This window comes from Melitaea cinxia, chromosome 2 (genome assembly GCF_905220565.1).
Source record: "Melitaea cinxia chromosome 2, ilMelCinx1.1, whole genome shotgun sequence".
Classification (NCBI taxonomy): domain Eukaryota; kingdom Metazoa; phylum Arthropoda; class Insecta; order Lepidoptera; family Nymphalidae; genus Melitaea; species Melitaea cinxia.
The window spans coordinates 16,514,677-16,535,529 of NC_059395.1; the positions used below are offsets into that span (position 1 = coordinate 16,514,677).

The window sequence follows — 20,853 nt, forward strand, 5'->3', positions numbered from 1 at the left end:
AGAAATTGATTTATTAACTACGCTATTCCCTTCTATTCATTTCTGTTCTATTCTATTGTATTCTATTCTCTTCGATTTTCTATTCGATTTTCCACTCGATTTTCTATTCGATTTCCTACTCGATTTTCCAATCGGTTGTCTATTCAATTTTTAATCGATGTCCTACTCGATTTTCTACTCGATTCTTTAATCGACGTTTTTCGAATCGATTTTCTCTTGAATTTCTAATCGATTTTCTGTTCAATTCTCTATTCGATTTTAATCGATTCTCTATATTCTAGCTACTATGTATTATATGATCAAATCTATTTTTTTTCTTTATTTCAAAATTTTACAATTTACAACTTAACAGCTAAATATTTATAGTTATGGTATAAATCATGTCCGCTTGGAATAGTGACAAGAATGCTGGAGGCATTTCCCTGTTCAATCGCTATGCCGATTATCTGGGCGAAAAATGCACCAGCCCTCTTGTCACCGGTGGAGGCAATAAGACCAAGAGTTATCTGTATTAAAAATAATAAAATACTAATTTACTTTTACTTAATAGCCAACAAACTTAGGCAGAACTTCCATCGCATACATGGTACCAGTATCAGACGCAGTGATCCAACAATTTCACAAGGATCCAGTGTATCAGAACAAAATCCTCGTTCTAGAACATAAAGACCCAGTTATAGAAATCAATACTCTCTGCGCTGGAAAGAGAGCACAAATACCGTCACCGAAAATGTGCAATAATTTCTTAAATTGTTGGGATGGATGGGCATTTGAACAGGAATGTCCCGCTGAATTGGTCTTCTCGAATGAAGGCTTTTGTGATTATCGCTATAATGTTGACTGTAAGGACAGAAAACTGAAAGGTAAGTTTTTGACGTAATAATTCTTGCACAGTTTCACTTTCTCGTCATATTAAAACTTTGCTCAAAATGTGGAGTAGCCCGACTGAGGTAAAACAGAAACTTAAGGCATACTGCATATGCGGATATAGTAACAATTTTTTTTTTTTTTTCGTAAATACATATATAATATAGAGCTTTTAAAATTTTTGAATTTAATTTGTTTGTTTGTAAAATATTTTGTTTTCTTTTTATTTAAACAAATCCGCAGTTCTCATTTATTTATAAAATCGATTCAAATATTGATTTAACGATTTGTAAAGGTACAAATTAGTTATGAATCATTTTATAAATAACATTGATCGATATTTGTTAATCCTCACCTTTTTCCTTGTAGTTATTGAAAGATATTTTTCTTTTATATTCACATGTATAAACAACTTTAATTCTGAGAATATGTTAAGGATTTCTTTCTTAAAAAATACAATCGCTTCAGTAGCTTTTAATGGGTAAAAATTAAATTCAAACAAAAAGTATCCGAAAGAATTTTGTTTACAATATCAAAATGTTAAAGTAAAGGTAAAAAGATTTATAAGATCATAATACTTATTAAAATGTAAAAGTGAGAGTAAGTATTTCATACACTTATAAAAAAAATAATTATATATATATTTTTAAAATAAGTGCAATACTCTTTGTCGGATTTGTGAATTATATCGATTTCATAGTTACTGACGCTCAAGCACTTTTAAATCGATTTTATCTTATTTACTAGGTATATAGTTTGAAATAGTCTGAAAATATTTTTAAAGTCTCACATTGTCATTTACTTAACTAGAAAGTACGGCTAGTTACTTAAACATTTTATTATATTGGGCTCTTTTATTATAATGTCAAGCCTATTTCTGTACATACGTATTAGGCAATACACGACTCATAAAACGATATGACGCAGTTGTAACTTAAATGGGTAGTAAAAACCATTTACGTTCTTAATCGACGTAAGCTTTTAGCTTTTTCTTTTACACGACTAATTGTTTATTACTTTTTATTACAGACAGTTAATATGGACAATGGTCCATTTATTCATATCGTTTCAACAATTTTCAGTCTATATTCTTATTTAAAGTATTATTATTCTTTATACTTTATTGCCACATCAACTATGCTTAATTCTTTGCGAAAAGCAAATTAATTTAAAAAAAATGTTCAAAGCGTTCAAAAGTCGTATGTTAGCATAACGTAGTTTATTGTATATTAACAAAAAATTCAGTTTCCTTTTAAAGTAATTTTGAAAGAAAAATATATGTGATTCGTAATAAAACATAAATAAACTAGTCTTAGAATTGATTAAAAATAGCAGGATTTTTTTAAGAAAAACAGATCATTTATCTATTGATCAATCGATCGCTAATAAGGTTGTAGATTAATAAATATACTTTTATAGAAATATTTTTAACTTAAAAAATATCCTGCGACATTTACACTGTCTAAAACGATATTCAAAAAAATCTTAGAGACCTTATTGCAATTGACAATAATATACGATTGAAAATTACAACTGATCGTCTACGAGTGGTATAGTTTCTTGTGAATTATTTTTAAATCATAAGAACACATTCATCAAAATTGATATTGATGCTTATACCCACGCCAATTGATCATTTACGCGAATATACAATCAAATTGTGATTTAAACTTAACATAATAGAGAACAGACTACTAATGCGGTTAGAAATTGCTCCAATTTCACTTCAATTGAACTTTCAAACGTGAGACAACAAACAGTTACATCTCTGTAATGTCTTTAGACTATCTGTCAGTCAGGAAGAATTATGTAACTGACTACACAATAAATTGCAAACATATTATGTCAGCAACATAGAAAGAGCACATTTTGGCATGATTGTGTGAGTAAGTGATTCTACATCGACGATCGTGGTATCTTTTCCTGCTCGGGTTAGGTATTTATATTTGTACAAATAAACATATTGTATTTGGTCTGAGGGTATATCCTTGTGGGTCTCTCTACCGTGTTCTAGAGAAATCACCTGACAGCGATGTTACTCATAGAAAAATATTCTATAACTCGCAGTGCATCTTTTGTATATAATGCTCCAAACTATCTCCGATATGAAGATGAATCTGTCTACGAGAGTACGAATAGTCTCTACGAGCTAATTCTGTTTAATTCACAACGTATTACACCCGCTATTGGAGACGATTAAAAAGAATCGAAGGCGAGAGTAGATTACTAAGCAAACTAATTTGATAATTTTTAACATTTTCACAAATGCAAGTCGCAAGTAGTAGTGTAAGAAAATTTTAAAGAGTGAAATAACATACTTTTAGTTATAATCAATATAGATTATATTGTCTTGTCTTGATTTTAAATAAGCATACGTAAAAACGTTCAAGATATAAGATTAACAGATTTTGTTATAAAAATTACAGAGCCGCAGCCACTGTGTACAAATGACTTCGAGGCGTCCCGGAACCCATCCGATTGTAAAGAATTCTTCGTATGCGTTCAAGGGCTTCCGGTCAAATTCAAGTGTCCTGGTGATCTCTTGTACAACGAGGTTATTTTTATTTTTAAGTCAACTAAGTTTTTTAATCTGTAATTCATTGTAATTATAATCCAACATACATATATGGTAAGTAATATAGAGATTTCTATTCTTATTACATGCTCTTAATTTATTTATTTTTAATTATACCATACAATCGTAGAATGTAAATGTAATATCTAAATGAGCTTTAATATTCAAATAGTTTTGATACTGTAAATTACTATTACGTACTGACCATACAGTTTTGATGTGAACTTTATTCGCAGCTGTGCTACTTTAAGAATTAACAGATTAATTCGTATCGTTGTTACATGTTCCAGAATTTCTCAGAAAAGTTCAGGTTCTAGTTACCTTATCAACGAGGCATTAATTATAACAAAAAACCTTAAAATACAATAATCAGGATAGAACCAAACTCATGATGTCAATTTAACTACAGAGGAATCTTAAGTCTTATAGTTTATAAATCTTCATTTTTAATACGATTTTTAATAAAATAATTACGGATATAAAAGTCTTGCATATCGGAACATAAGCGATTAGATTCTTAGTTGCTCATTAAAGTTGTAACACAATAGAAAAATGTAAAAAAAAAGGTTAATCAAAGGAAGTCCCAAAGTTTACATGTATGCCTGTCCTTTGGTATTTATTTATTAGACAATCGATCTGTGAAGCCTGTGTAGACGAACCCGAGATCCTTGATATTGAGGTCGCGTACCTTTCTAATGCATTGTCATTATATCGTTCATCAATTTATTGAGTTATTTATTTATTCTTTGTTGCACAAAATATTACTAAATTGTATATAAGATGGGTTTGATTGCTAATATTTAATTCACTTATATCATCTACAAGAAAATAAGTATTAATGTTCACATTTTTATTTTTAAATATGACTTTGACTGGCTCGTTGATATAGACGCTGCTTTCTACTTAAGTTTCATCCTCACCCCGAGTCTGGACGTAATATTTTATATATATTTACTAAAAAATATTCTGAGTATCTGTATGCATAATACCAGTGCAATATATTCATCTACTAAAGGAACAGGTCGACACTATCGTCGTTTAATATTCCAAGTAAAAATCTGAATCTGTCGGACCTTCAAATTTTAGAAAGTAATTTGTAAAAAAAAAAAACAAATATACGAGTATATTGTATAAAGCCCAAGTATTTATTAATACCTTTTGTATAAAATCGAATAACTGTAATGTAGAAAAAAAAATTTTTTTCTAAATCATTTAGTACACTATTTAGGTAAGCTCTCGGCAATTAATAATATAGACAATATTTCTATTACAGAGACTTGGTGTATGCGATTACGAGAGTAAGGTAGACTGTAACGGTACAGTTGCAAATACAAAACCACTCTCCTCAATTCAAATGGTACCAGTAAACGAAGTCACCCAAAAAGCACCTGGTTTCGTTGCACCCGCTGTACCATCTCCAACGTCAGCACCCATTGATAGAAACACAATGATAAGTAAAATGGAGTACAACACGCAAAGTATGTTCATCTTCATATTTTTAGACTTGGTTATGATAAACTCTTTAACATAATTGTATTTTTTTATAGATACTAGTATGTATACTTACGTATATGATGAAATCTGGTTTTAAACCTTATTTCGATTGCACATATTTAATGTTCAATATCTTATGGACCGTAGAAATCATTTCCATGTAAAATATTTTGTACAATCTGGTACTAGCTACTTAGTAGTAACCTTTTTTAAACAATTTTTAATCTCGATTTATACACTCTTAATCACCACAAAATGTATCTTGTGGCCTTCAAAAAGTTTCACGTTCACAGTTCACGTGTGAAAATGTAACAGACACGTTGATTTAATTTTTACTGATAGCTTTTAGTACCATCTATAAAATATTTGTACAACGCAAGTGAATAATGCCTTAATAACCATTTTTTCACTAAAATTGTAATATTAACAGACAATTTCTCTTAGGCAGTCTATATTATAATGTCTCATTTAAATTAGAAAAATAATTAAAACAATTAAAACATTGTACTACATATATCGCCATATTGTATTTCCGCCTGATCTAAAACTTTAAATAATATCAGATTTGTTTTAATCAACTAAAGGAAAACTTAATTGAATCATGTTTTTTACACGACACGTGACCTTACTCGATAAATAAAGTTCTATCGATAAACATTTTTTTTCCTTTCCAGCTTGGTCATCTACTCACGTGGCGTATTCTCGCCAAGACGCCATCCGCCAACTACAATTAAATCGAATGGGAGAAGTAAAAGAAGCTAATTAAATTTCCATTACTAAGTTTCTATAAGATTATACTGATAGGTATATATAATATTTTTCCTTTTTGCTAAATGGTATTTTTTTTGCAACAAAACCCATTTTCACTAATTTTCTTTTTATGTTATGCGAATTTTTATCAGTATTGTGAAAATAAATAATTTATGTCTTATTATATGTTTTTTTCCTTCTGTTTTGTCTTATTTTATTGTTTTTTGCTTTTATAGCATTACACAAAGGTATTAAGAAATTCCTTTTGCTAATATTTTCAACATTAAATTATTTCTAAAGCGATCATGGAAATTTCCTCAGTCAATTCATTTGTAGATTGTTGATATTTTATTTTGTCCATCTAATGTAGATGGTTTCATCAAGTTTTTGTTTTTATAAAAAATTACGTATAAAATTTTAAATAGAAAAATAAAATAAAGGTTACTTCTTTATTTACATTTATTCGTATAAAAATTATTAACTTATTTATTTATAATCTAAACCTAGATTAAATGACTAAAACATTGTCCATTTCGACACAGCACCAAAACGCATGGTACCATGTCAAAGTAACTAAAGTTATAGCTTTAAATTTTTTTGGCAACAATTAAATATTTCATATTCATGAAATTTAATTTTTTGACAAAAAACTTCTAAAAGTGTAAATTAAAACATAAGACTGCGCTAGTCTTCTTTTTTTTCAAATCAATCGATTCGAGCGCCTCTTCAAACAGACATTCCGAAAAGTTTTAAAAAGTTATAAATGATTTTGAACATTATGACTTAAAATAACAATCACGATTTTTTAGTTTTCTTTTACACCTGAAGAGGGCTTTATTTTTTAAGTAAATCAAACGGATTCAACTTAAGTCTGTCCTTAGAGTCGCTCCTTGACATTCAGAATCCCAACTTCTTGAGGGCCTTCAGATCAACGTCACCGTAGTAATCTTCACTGTAAAACAATCAAAAAATGTCAGAAAAACAAGCATGCACAAATCATGATGCTCACGCAAGAATTTAAGAATGCAATTTAAATTTATTTTTAAATTCTAACATATGTCCTCAAAATCATGTCATGATTTGACTATGAAGTTAAATCTTATATTTTAATTCTAAAAAAGTAAAAACATTTTAACTCCAATTAAATATTACTAATCCAAAGCACAATTAAAAATTGTTATTGTTATATGAAAAACCAAGAAACATACCTCAGAGAACCAAAATTGACTGCTGTTTTGGTAAAATGGAGCTAAAGGCTGACGATACTAGTAGAGTATATATGGATTAAAAGAACAAGAAATTACTGAAAGAGATACAAGATAGTATTATAATGTTATTAGAAAGTGATTGCAATAAAATAGGAAACAGAGTGAATGTGAAAGTTTATGTTAGGGATACATCGTGCAATGGTGCAACTCTAGAAGAACAAAAATCACACAACATTTAATTTTTTATTATGTTTTGTTTATTTTTATCACTAAACATAAATCTTAAGTATTACAGTTTCTATATCAAATAACAACACTCAGTCGTGGCAAAGTAATGCAGTACATAAGCTATTTACAAGGTCGTGGCTGATACAATCGGAATGTTGAAAAGGAGTTATATGTCCTGTTACATCGTTTCATATATTAAACTCATAAATGCAAACCCTTTTTCAAAACAAGTTATTTTTAATCGATTACAATTCAAGTACACAAAAAAAATTATGACATGCAAATTTCGATCTCAGTACCACCTAACAGGACGCTGTCAAATCTACATACATATAATATAAAATAAATATAGCTTCCGCAGTATGTTTACTACAAACTTGCTAATCTGCCTCCCGAAACTGTTTATAAAGGCTACAACGAGATAATTATTTGGCAACTAGAAATGATACAAATCAAATTGGCTTCACTCACTTAAAAAACGAATTTGAACCTGTAATAAAGTCTATCACATCAAAAGCGACATGTTATTAACTTAATTATGAAAACTTTTTTAGATTATAGTTGCTTGTGATGCGTAAGACTTTGATTTGTGAGTATTAAAAGTTTAGGGGTGGGAAGATGAGTATTTAGTTATCTTTTTGGGGACGAGGTTTGAGCTTGGGCTGGGCGGCGTGTGCTCCGCTGCTCTGGAGTCCAGCGAGCAGTTCGCTCTTGCGGATTGACTTCAAATCCAAATCGCCATAGTAGTCCTCGCTGAAAAGGTACGCGAACCTTACTTCCTCTCGCTTCTACATACGGATACTCTAAACTTAGAACTTAATTTCGTAATTTTATATAAACGGATATTATAATTCCTAGCAACTTTTATTACTAAGAGATTGTGACTAAGAGTGACATTAATTGTGTAACAAGAACTCGTTCAAACGCTTAATATCGAGTGAACTGCCTTGGAATGGCAACAAGAATAAAACCTATACGCTCGCTTCATTCGTAAAATACATTTTTCTTTATATTTTTAAATTAATTTGAAAAAATAGGAAACGACCTTCGTTTAAATTAAATTTTATCTTAACGATTGAATTCGTTACTTAAAATTTCTTAAAATAATTACGTGCAGATTTTTATTTAATGGAAATTGGCGCTTTAATTGTCGTCAGTTAAATTAAAATAACGGTCATCATTAATTTCCATTATAAAAGATGGAATTGACCACGACCTGTGACTTTTTTAATAAATCATCCACAAAATGTTCTAAATCACATAATAATACTTCCGTACTTACGAAGGTATTTTTTGATAACATTGTCTAAAATCGCAGTCAAATGTGCACATGTATGGTTAGTCACAAAGAAGATATTTAGGTTACAGGGACCAAATTAAAGATGTTATTAACTTTTAAAATACCACCAGTGGAGTCTTACTAGTGAGTATAGAAGTAAATAGAGTTCAAGTTGCTTAGTCAAAATTGTTTTACTTGAACAAGAAGGCGAGTTGACGACGTTAGTTGAAAAGTTTATGTGCTTACCATCCGGGAACGTCTTCGGGGTCTTCGCAGTTACCAGTACCGTCAGCATCACCAATTTTGAAAACAGTACCGATTGGGCAACCGTATTCACGAGCTACTCCCTCGAGACAGATATAGTATTTACGGCAATCTTCGGGGTGGGCATGACGACTGAATGAACCAGCGTTTGCAACCTCACCAGGGTTGGCGCAAGCGAAACCGTTTGCTACTTCTGAGAAACATCAAAATATTTATATCATTATAAACTCAAAATTACAACGCAGTCATTAATCAACGTCAAAACACATAATTTACAGCAAAATAAAGATATAAAGAAAGATATTCAAAAGTATTATTTAAAAAAAAATAAAAGACCACGAGATAAATGTACAAATTTGAAAATGACGGCTCACCTTCGTTCCTGCACTCAGGGACTTGATCAGCCCACATACACACGCGGGCTTCTCTGTCGTAAGCGAGTCCAGGACTGCACTGATAGCGGGAAGCTTCACCGTTCCAGCAGTTCCAGAAGACGTCGCATTTCTGTTCGTCAGCGAAGATACCGTAAAGTCTTGCACAGTGGGGGGTTGAAATTGGGGGCTCTGTAGAAAAGACAAAAAGTCAAAACCTATACAAGCACAGAACTAGTTATAATTACTTTATTTACATAATATTACATACTATATTTACACCCATTTCCCGTTTCGCCTACAAATTCGAAATGAAATTTCCCGTAATTGACATGAACTTCATCGCTTTAGCCAGCAATATCCCACTTGTAGGTATAAGCCTCTTTCCCCATGCAGGAGAAGGATCAGAGTTTAAGTCACCATGCTGCTCCAATGCGAGTTGGCGGATATATTCCCTACTATGAGAAACGATCGCTATCAGGTGTACATGATAACAACCGGGACCGACGGCTTAACGTGCTCTCTGAGGCACGGTAGGAAGACCCACAAGGATTGCACAAACGCCCAGACCACGGCAAACATCTGTATGGCCAATACTAATCTTTGTCATGTACGGGGATCGAACCCGCAACCGCCAGCGCAACAGTACATATTATTTATACAAACTTGTCGTACGAAATCGATAAAAATCATAAATGTCAGCATCGTCATAATATGTTAGGCTTATTAACTAGATGACCTTGAATCGTGTCCTGGTAGGATTCGTCACACACTTTATTAAAATACATGTAAATTCCTTAACCTTGACCACTAATACTAGTATAGAGACTAAATCTAGATTTTTTCGTCGAATAAGAATTCTTAATCACGTTGAATAAATATTTTGATCCTTAAATGAAGTTGTTTTGTAATACTTCCGTGTTGTTCAAAAGGTCAAACTAGTTTCATTTATATATTTAAGAATACACACAACAAGACATTTAAAATTACGAGATAATACTTTAAAGTAAATATGCTACTAAATAAAGTATATAAGTTAAATGAAATAAATACACATTGTTTTTTTACTTACCAAGCTGAGTTCTTTCGCCACATTCGACATTGTGAAGGTAGTCACAGTTTTCAGTCAAATATTTCGAGTCTGATGCGTCAAAGGCGAGTCCGTTACCGCAGGTTTTCAGTTCAGCGACTCCATTGTCACATTTCCAGTATTTGTCACAAGAGATGTGGTGAGGGTAGAAGCCGAAGTCATCAGGGCATTTGAAGGATTCTTGGGCCATGGCTAAACAAAAGAAGATCATCATAAATAAATGTCACTCTATAATTGCGTAAATGTGTGTTGCGTGCAAAATCTTATATATTAAAGTTTTACAGTTAAACGTTTCTTCTTTACCTCTTATCTCTCTACCTCTGCCGTAAATAACAAGCCGTCTGATATTAATATTTTCTTAAAATTTAATTCAAGTTTCAAAACATATCTTAGGGTTTTAGTGAGTTCAGATTATACGCACGCAACAGATTTTGCAACATACCGGTCGCGGACATGGCCGCTCTTTCTCCGTGGAATGTAACGCGACAAACTTGTGTTGAGCAACGCGTGACTACTACAAGCAACTAACCTACTCTTTGTTACTCATACAAAATTTCAATTTATCGGAAAGATCACGTAGTATTGGAAATCGGTTATTAAAATAATTGTCTAGATATCTTCAATAGTGTTAGTTACGATAAATCAATTTAATTCCTTAGAGTTGCATAAATCATTCAGCTTGTACATATTTTTTTAATCATTGAATTTTATTATTCTGTATGTTTTTTTATGTTTCCCATGTAACTAAATAAACTTTAACGTTTTCTAATTCAACGGAATCCATTAAGGTCATTAATGAATTAGTATTTCCCCTCCGAATTTTTAATTTTGAAGATGTCGGTCGATTTCATTTCGTAGATCATTGCATATTAATGTAATCTACATGTTACATCATGTCACACCGGTTCGACACCAGCTGACATTTGCCATTAAAAGTGAACATCCAATATCTTACGTAATATGTAGACACTTTTGTCGTATAAATATACATATTATAGTTATTTATATAAATGATAATCTAGAATTTTCAAGAGATTAAGAAAAAATACTAAGTTGTGAAGGAATACCAATTCATATGTGATATACAAAATTACACAGACACTCGTAAATCAGCTTATTTTTCATTATATTCTTTCACAAATATTCAATATACAAATATTTCATAATACAATGTATTGATGAGTAGTGTTTTTAAAAGTCTCTCACGTGAAGCTTATTTTCTAGTCAAAAGTTGCAGTAAGCTCATCTGCATAAGCGAAGGCAGCTTATCTCGACTCGATTTAAATGCCAGCGAGGTTAACAACTAATACATTCCACTAGATCAAAACTTAATAACTGCGAGCAGTTTGAAATAGATAACTTATAATTTCTGGTCAATGTATAAAATTGTAACTTATTATCAATGTCCATAAAAACTTTTTGCTACAAGGTTTTTATGGACACACAAAGCAAGAACGCCTAAAAATATATTCATTTTTAATATTTAATCCAACTACAAACCTTAAAAAGAATGTTTTTTAATTAATGTGGTTATTTTTATTACTAAAACTTTTCAAAAATGGAATCGATATCGTGAACAAGATATTGGTAGCTGATGTCGAAATATCGAGCTCCGCAAAATGAAAATAAAAAACATCGTAAATATCCCGTTTTTGAATAATTTTAGCATTAAAAAGAATGAATTACGAACGAAATGATCTGACTGTTTTTATTTTTTACCACAACAGCGCCATTGATTCATTCGAATTAAGAGAAAGCATGTCATAACCTATTTTTTTCAAGGTAATATATGATGTGTGTAATTAGCACTGTGTATGCGAAGCAGAGCTTTACGCAAGCACCGACACCCGAGCCCTGTGGGTCGGACGTACGCACAGTTTGCAGCATGACATAATTACCGATCTATGCCGAGTACATTGTATAACAGTGGCAGGTTGTATTATTAGCATGTTTACGCGACATAATTGCTAAACATAATTGTTTCTTTGTGATGACGGAGAATTCTCCGGATAAACAGGAAAACAGACAGACAAAAATTTTAAAATAATTTGTTTATGTTTTAGTATAATGTAAATATCTATATGTACTACTACAGATACTTCCATTTTATTTATATGTACTAACATAGATGTATAGATATACTTAGTTCATCTCCGTAAATATTACTCAATGTTGCTTAAGGCAAAGTATTACCAAATACAAATATGAGAATTATTACATAAAATCGATTTAGATTATGTAAATATTATTAGTTAAGTGAAAGCCAAAAATTGACCCACCAAACCACTATGTGGGCGGCAGTAGGTACTTTCGATTTCGTTAACAGCGATGCGCTCATCTCGAGATCACGACTGACCTTTAACCGGGTTTTAAACAAGTTGATTGCTTATATAAAATGTCATCTATTTACATGATTATATAAATATTAATAGCATTATTTTTTATTGGCATTATTTAAAATATGATTATAATAAATGTATTTATTTTAAAATGTTGCTATGGTACTGAAACGTGCTTTTTTAGGTTTACTTATTTATATGTGAGGATGTGATTGAATTTTAATATTTGACATTCGAAAATTTAATGATCGAACTATATTAACTTATATATAACAGGAAAAACTGTTCTAGACATTCCTCATATTTATATGTTTATTCATTTAAATATACGTTGTGTATATAAAATTAATTGGTGTATAAATATTATCACAATTTGTAGAACTTAGGAACGTTTTATGCAACATTTAAAATATCATTAGATAACAGTCATTGTTGACCGTGTGGTGAAAGTAAGTTATGATATCTTCACGCACAATAATTTGAATTTTAAAATGTAATAGGCAATTATACGTTTTTTTATTGAACCTCTTTTTAAAGATTATTAGACTAAAAACCTATTTGGATTAATTAACTTTAAAAAATGAACGAATTAAAAAAGTTGGAATTTTTGAAATAAAGAATCATTAACATAGTCAAACAGTAATAAAAATTCAAAGTAGTCGTTTTGACATATATAAGTTAACTCGTATCGTAATAGTTACATCATCACAAATTTAATTTTTCGCGCCACATCACTAAACCACACCTACACTTTTTGTTAAGCTCTATTCATAATCATACTAGCCGTGTCCGCGATTTCATCGGCGTGGAATTCAATAAAAAAGATTTTGTTCAGTTTGCAGAGATATAAAATTAAATAAAAGCCTAAAATAAAAGTAGCCTCAGTTACTCCTTATTACAGCAGCTATCTGCCAGCGAAAATCACATCAAAATCAGTCCGTCTGTTTCGGAACAAACAGACAAACAGACAAATATTGCATAAAAATATTATTTTTACATGCATTTAGTGCAAATCGGTTATTTTTAACACTACAAACAGACACTCCAATTTTATTTATTTGTATAGATTATAGACGAGACATTTTTTCACAATGTCATTTACATTTCTGTAAAATAATTTCTGTCGAAAATTACTATTACTTCGGTCAAAAATGTGTATATTGTGTTTACTTATTCATTTCATTATTATAATCTGACTCTATGTTATAAACTATAAATTAAAACCAGAAAAATCAAAAGTTAATTAAAAATACTAATAAAACATAAATCTTTAGTAGCATTGGTATAATAAGAAAATGTTAACTAAATCAATGCAATCAATTATTATACATTGATTCGTTTAGGGCTTCATACAAAAGTCTGCAACGTGTGAATCTGAAGTACAAAAACAATACAATACAAGGGCCGCGTGAGGCTATTTATATCATCGTGTCGAAGGACAGACAATCTCCGACGAACAGTACAAGTATCAGCTCGAGATGTCTTTGTAATTGAATGAAACACTATTAATAAAACGTGACACATACTGTTTACAGGATAAAGTACCCCGTTTTATGTCTCTAAAGAAACTCGCTATAATTATATAAAACTTACTTACTCGAAGCTCGATCATTAAATCGACCATGATTATAAAGTCTTAAGCAAATTTCAGTTCTTATAATTTATTACTTTGTAGAATGAACGCCGGATATCCAGGACATCGAAAGACGTATTAAGCTTTGACGTTTGTCGACCCCAATGTGCCATTTGAATATATAACTCGCAACTGTAAAATGACTTACGGATATGGATACAATACGCGTTTAAATCCATACAATGTCCAAGAAACAGCCTTCAGACAATAATAAGCAGAGTTACTACGTATTGTTAGCTATGGGTATTATTCTTAAAAAAAAAAAAGAATTTTGTGCAAAACAATCAAACTTCCGTTGCATTGTTTCGTGTAAAACAGTTAGTTACATGTAATTTCTTATGCACACTGTATTTTATTTGCTATATTTAAGATAAGAAGTGTTTAAAGTATTCTTTATAATCTAAATATAAAAGTCAATGTCCGAAACCTGATAACAGATTCAAGAACATAGCGTTCAAATTATGGCCTCGTACGCCTGCGCAGTCAACCAGCATGATCATTTTCACCGAGTTTTCTTTATTCTTGAGAAATTCGAACACGCATAGCGAGACTAGATAATTGAATACCTTCACGCAATAATAACTTTATGAATATTTAACTTTAATGACCATAAAATTTCGCGATTGATTATATTAACGTAAAGTAATTTAAGAAGTGTCTTAAAATACATATTTTTTTTTTATCAATCTACGTCGTCATCCTTTCTCTGACAGTTGTTTGTATATACAAATGTTAAACGTGAAATTTCGCACGATACATTTACGAACCATAAAGCGATATAACCAATCGTTGCTTTTAAAAATATATCTCTATAAAAACTATCTTAAGCAAAACATTGGTAGCAAGTTCGTGAGAACTGGGTACGTGCAAGACATTATAAACAATGGAAAAACTCCATAATCGATCAGATGAAAGGAACGACGTCCTGGCAGGACGAACAATTTGAATTTTATTACTGTTTTGTAATAATTTCAACAACTCGACTTAAGAAGCACACAACGAAAACTATATTTTAAGTATTGTGTCATCTCAACTTATATTACAAAAGAAAATTTATACAATGAAATTGACAAACACGCAGCGTTTCAGAATTGTTTTTTAAAAATAATATGCAACTGTGATTTGTAATATGTGGCTTTGAAAGTGAATTTTAAAAATAATTCAATGTCTTAAATTTTAATTTTAGTCTATATTATGAATTCAAATTTATTTTAATAATGTAATGGTCATTACTTTTAGAATATAGATCTCTCTAGATACTAGATATAGTCTACCAAGTTTTACTGTGACTTTTTGTGTGATTTTTCTTATTTTTTACTGTGTACCATGATTATAATCATGTAATTACTAGAATGATATGAAAACTGTACAAACAACGTTACAAAAGTTTAATAAACGATTTTTGTAATTCAATTTTCTATAGCCAATAAAGCCTAGATTAGAAGATGTAATTAAATGTGTAAAGTAAATTAATTTCTTGCAATTTCTTTCGCGTGTTTTCCAACGTCTTTTTAGGATTACTATATTTGAGGACTTTTAAAATTTGAATAGATTACAAATACATCGCAAGACAATAAATATGTTAGATATAATATCCTTATGAAAAACATTATTAGAAAATGTGTCTATTAAGTTCTCTATAAAATTATAAAATGATCCTATTTTAAATTTTATTTCTTTAAATAATATCTAATGAGAAGGATGCAATTTATTACGTTATCAACATTTTTTTTTTCTGAAAAGACCAAACTAATTTATTTATTTTCTACATATTTAAGATGCTTACGCCTACATATTATGGTATCATATATGTATTTACTCCCGGTAACTATTATGCAAGCGTTGCTTAGAAAGTAAATGAGGGCGTTCGCATTAATTGCTACATTCGTCAGATTAGGTAGCAATAGGGCGATATTTTCATTTTAAATTAACTATTAAGTTACCTTTTTGTTTATAAATTAAATGGACCAACAATTTATATACATAAATAAAAGTACACTTACTTATATATCAGCTTTGTAAAATTTTAAATCTGAATTTATAATATTATTATAATTTCCTTAATGGATATTGTTATATAAATACCATTATTAATTCAGTTGGAGTGATATAAGAGTGAAAGTAGTTGATTTTCTATTTTGTACACTATCTAAACAACTTTCAAAGTAGTTGTTATTTTGAGCTTCGTTGAATATAAAAGCTGCATCATTGGTTGAATGCATAGTCATTACTATATTTTTAAGATTTATTTGCAATTTTAGGTAAAAATGGCGGATAAAAGACTTTTAATATAATATTCTAATATCATGAAATTGAAATATTCTTATACTTTCAGAACTGTAAAATAAAATTGAATTTACTTTTTGTATATTATTTTCCTTTTAGTCGTGATAAACTGGTTTTCAGAAATGTCACGTTGAATTTAATTTTCGATGAAATCTCTATAGTTCAGTAATTTAAACAACCCTCTGTGTGACACGCACACGTAAAGGAGCATGTCTACTAGACGAATGAACTGCAATTACTATTTCCAACACTTTCTGCTGCAACGCAACCAGTGTGGAAACAAATATCAATAACACTGGCAGCTTTCGCGTTCGCAATTAAATACTGCGATCGCATATTGACACAATATTGATCCTTCTTAACACACACTGTCCGCTCGCTTCGCCGCACCCTAAATATTTCAAATTCTACGTACCCACGCCGAGGGCGGCCGCTAGCACTAATAAACACCGTGAATTCATGGTTAAACAATAAGTCCTTGCACGGGAGTAGTAGTCACTTTAACGTTCTAGCACACACTGCGGGCGGGTGAATGGGCGGTGGAGGCTTTTATATCGGGAAGCCGAACGCCGCGTACGCGCCGCTGTCGCGTCGTAGAAAAGCGACGTCACCGTCCGGGCGCCCGCTCCGGCTTCGCGCGTTCCCAGTGCCTTTCGGTTCTAACTCTCCTGTGCGACAAACACATTCACGTGAAAATTTATTTTTAAATTTAATGGTACTCCCATTTATTACTTACCTACTTAAATAATCTTACACGTTAAAATTAAATATACGATACTTTTATCCCATGAATCTTGCTAACATAATATTGTTGAAAACATTACTGTTGTTTTAAAAATAAATTGTGTAGAATTGTTTTAATATTTTTTATATGTACAGTATATATATATTAGAAATGTATTTAATATTTTAATAACATTCAATAATATTGATTTACATACACGATAAAATTTTATTATAATTGTAAGTAAGTTTTGTATAAATAACATATGGAAAAAATAATCGGAAATGATATTACAACGTCTATTTTATTTCTATTAATTTATTTAGAAAAAAAAACATCACAGAACATGAAGGCGAAAGTTTTTCCTAGCGTAATAAATCTCCTTACTGTAAATACAATCACTGACCCTCAGTTAATAGTCTTGATCTTAAAAGGAAGAACTTCTAAGGCTACTACCAGTAACTATTTAAATAAACATATCTGTATTTTTTCAGTGTAAATCAAAACATAGTTGTTAAAACGTTGACTTAATGAATGTCACTCATTTATCTAAGATTAGACTTCAACGCGTTAAAAAACAAAATAGTGTAAATTAATTGTATATTTTACTGTTATGTACTTCGATATTTACACATATTTATAAAAAATCTTTTTTTTATTTTTCTTTTTATAAGATAATTATACTTAATTTGCTAAAATAGAATAAATTTTGATCGCAAGCCTTTCGTATATTCATCTAAATCGCAAAGTTCACGACCTCGATTAAAGATTCTTCGACTGTTAAAAAGTTCAAAATGCACATCAATAATAGCAATATAATGGATGAGTTTAATCGTAAAATTTACATTATTGAATATTTTGTTGTTTTTATCGCATCTTTCTTTTATGCATAAAAAAGAAATTCAGGTATGTGCTATGAATTAAAAATGCAAATCTTGTGCATTGAATTGAGTATTTCTGTTTTGTTTATGCTTTGGATAAACAAAACAGAAATACTCAATTCAATGCACAAGATTAAAATGGATATATGGATTAAAAATTAATATATATAAAAATATTTCTATGAATATTATATAATAGTATCTTTCAAAAATATTTCACTTTTTAAATTTTGAAATACGTTAAAGAATTGCACATCTTATCTTCTGTTGCAACCACATATCGCACCGTTGCAAATATAAACTTCTTAAAAAAATCTCATGATTGAGAGTTGTCATTGTTAATATTATGTAATATCAAAAACCTAAGCCCACTACTTATGTAACAATAAGCAACCTTTAGAACTATGCCTTTTATACATAATATTCTATTATAATAATATAAGATTTCACACGGATAAGTTTCACAATTGGAATAAAAGCCTTATGAAAATACGGAAGAAAGACTTAAATGATGATTTATTATCTATTTAAGATGCAAGGACGTAACTATCCCATTCATGAAATTTTTCTATCGTACTACAATAGCAGCATTTAAGGTTCAAATGGTGTTCAATTAAGACTCGAAAGAAGTTAACTTGACCCAACTCGCTGTTTTACTAGAACATTAATGGTCCCTCTTTTATGAGCCGGACATATTAACGTTCATTCCTCATGAAAAAAAAATATAAAAAAATCTTTTTATAAATCTTTTTACCTATAAAAAATTGAGTTCTAGAAAAAAAAAACGTTATACTGAAATATCGTTTATTGAAATTTGACTCCGACAACAGCAAGCACTGTTCTTATCGGACCGCTATAGGTATTCCGAAAAATAAAACAGTTTATACAGTACCTACATACATGTGTATGTAGTTTGTATTTATCCTCGATCTTTCCTTGTATAGTTTTACAAATTATTAAAATGTATTAACTTGGAAATTATAATATTTATTTTAGAATTCTACTACACACATCCTTACAAATAATAAGAATAATACTAATATTAATATTCAAAATGTTAAATTTAATAACAATGTATATAAAAAAATCTGTATAATATTAATGTATCTCTGTACTATAATATTTACTGCACTCTTTAAAAATAGATTTTACTGGAAATATAAAATGACAAAACATTACATTAGCCGCTTGTAGATTTCAAACTGTAATCATTAATATTCCAAAGGTCTAAAATAGGTGGATAAAATCAACATTAAAATAAAAAATAACTTTATTCAAATAGGCCACAAGAGCACTTTCAAATCGTCATTTTACAAATTAAAATTTTAAGGTGTTTATTATTTTTATAAAATTGAAGCTACCACCGATTCGAAATGTAGATTTTGCAGAGATGAATCGGTAAGAAACTCCGCAGATAATTCCATGAATTGAATCTAATCCTGTTTACAAAAAAAATATTCCGCAGTTAGAAATTTTAACTACTAATAAGCAGTAAGACTACACCAGTTCTATTATTATTTAAGCAGTAATAACAGTGTCTCTACGTGACGTGTTATTTAAGAGAAATCTGTCACTGGATGACTTAATTAAACTAATCACGACATTGAACAATTTGCTCAAGGAATGCGATAATTTCATAATCGGACTATGATCTACGTAGATCGGTATTTTTATGACCGATTTTATTAGCAAATGTAACATAATTTCGTAAAAGTATCATTAATATAACCCATGAGAAAATATTCAGTAGAACCATTTTATAATCCGGTAATTTTAAAATAAATATTGTATTGACGTCATGAATTTTTATTGTTATTAAATATGCGGATGCAATTATGTCGTATAATACATGCTAATAGTTATATTCTCTTCTCATTTTAATGCGTTAAAAAAACAAAACGGTAAGCAAATACAAAACGGTAGCAATCCTTACGAGTAAATACAAGTATATAAAAGGAGCGTAATATAATCTATAAGGTAATTAGTAACGAGTGCTTAAATAATTCTGTAGAAGGTATTTGGGACAGGGTCCGAATGAATCGGAGTCGTCAAACGTCCGCGCCCGACCCGAAGGCCTACAGGTTTCATGGTGGCAAAGATCAATTACGCAGAAGTAGTAATTTGCTTCATTTTTTTAGTGGTAGAATAGGTATATAGATAAATAAAAATTAAAATGTTTAAATAATATTTCTTCAAAATCAATGTGACTGCATATTTGTATACTACTCTAATTGCCATTAAAAACTACTCACATTATTTACAGATCATATTACAAATCATACATTTAAAATAATGTTCCTTTGTTGATTTATTTCATTAAAAACACTGGCGCTACATCATAAAAATTAATATGTCATTTACTTTTTTATGTTTTATGTTCACTGCTCATTTATTCTATGACGATATTATCACCGCAAAGTTTGCCTCAATGCGGCGATAAAAGGTATTCGCAGTATGCGGAAGACAGGCTGCAAGACGTAATGTTTAACTATTAAATATATTTATCAACCGCCAACCTAAAAAGAGAAGGGTTACGCGTTTGACCTGCAAAATCTCTGTTGATTTTGCGGTGAAATCTATTACTGAGTAATTCGTAAGCAACCTGTTCTAGATAAAGTTATATATTTTTATTAAAAGCTTTTATTTAACTTGCAATGTATTTACATTTGTAGGGTGGAATCTTGCGAGTCAATTTTGGAGCAATCTTCAAACAATCAAACAATCAAAACTTTAGATGACAATGCATGGAGTACGGACTAGTTATTTTGAATGCAATATGTATTCAATATAGGTATTAAATGAAAGGGCTTGTTGAGTGTAACTCGAAAAATAAAGTGATGTCACTCTAAATCCAATATAGCTTA

At 30.2% G+C, this 20,853-nt stretch overlaps 2 protein-coding genes across 3 annotated transcripts; one reads left to right on the top strand and one right to left on the bottom strand.

Annotated features, from left to right (window-relative positions):
* Window positions 1-380: 380 nt before the first annotated feature.
* On the top strand, window positions 381-5,867 carry LOC123662214 (probable chitinase 10). The gene is made up of 5 exons (XM_045597092.1): window positions 381-508; window positions 568-863; window positions 3,294-3,421; window positions 4,716-4,920; window positions 5,611-5,867. Exons 1-5 carry the CDS (start codon window positions 381-383, stop codon window positions 5,700-5,702), a joined length of 849 nt encoding a protein of 282 aa, XP_045453048.1. The 3' UTR covers window positions 5,703-5,867.
* Window positions 5,868-6,127: 260 nt separating this feature from the next.
* On the bottom strand, window positions 6,128-16,904 carry LOC123665983 (protein obstructor-E). 2 transcript variants are annotated; one of them, XM_045600211.1, is made up of 5 exons: window positions 16,800-16,904; window positions 10,109-10,318; window positions 9,040-9,228; window positions 8,648-8,858; window positions 6,128-6,638 (listed from the first exon to the last, which is right to left on the bottom strand). In XM_045600211.1, the coding sequence occupies exons 1-5, from the start codon at window positions 16,843-16,845 to the stop codon at window positions 6,584-6,586; spliced, it is 711 nt and encodes a 236-aa protein (XP_045456167.1). In that variant the 5' UTR covers window positions 16,846-16,904; the 3' UTR covers window positions 6,128-6,583. The 2 variants fall into 2 exon arrangements, with proteins under 2 accessions (XP_045456167.1, XP_045456160.1); XM_045600204.1 differs by lacking the exon at window positions 6,128-6,638 and adding an exon at window positions 7,129-7,875.
* Window positions 16,905-20,853: the final 3,949 nt, after the last annotated feature.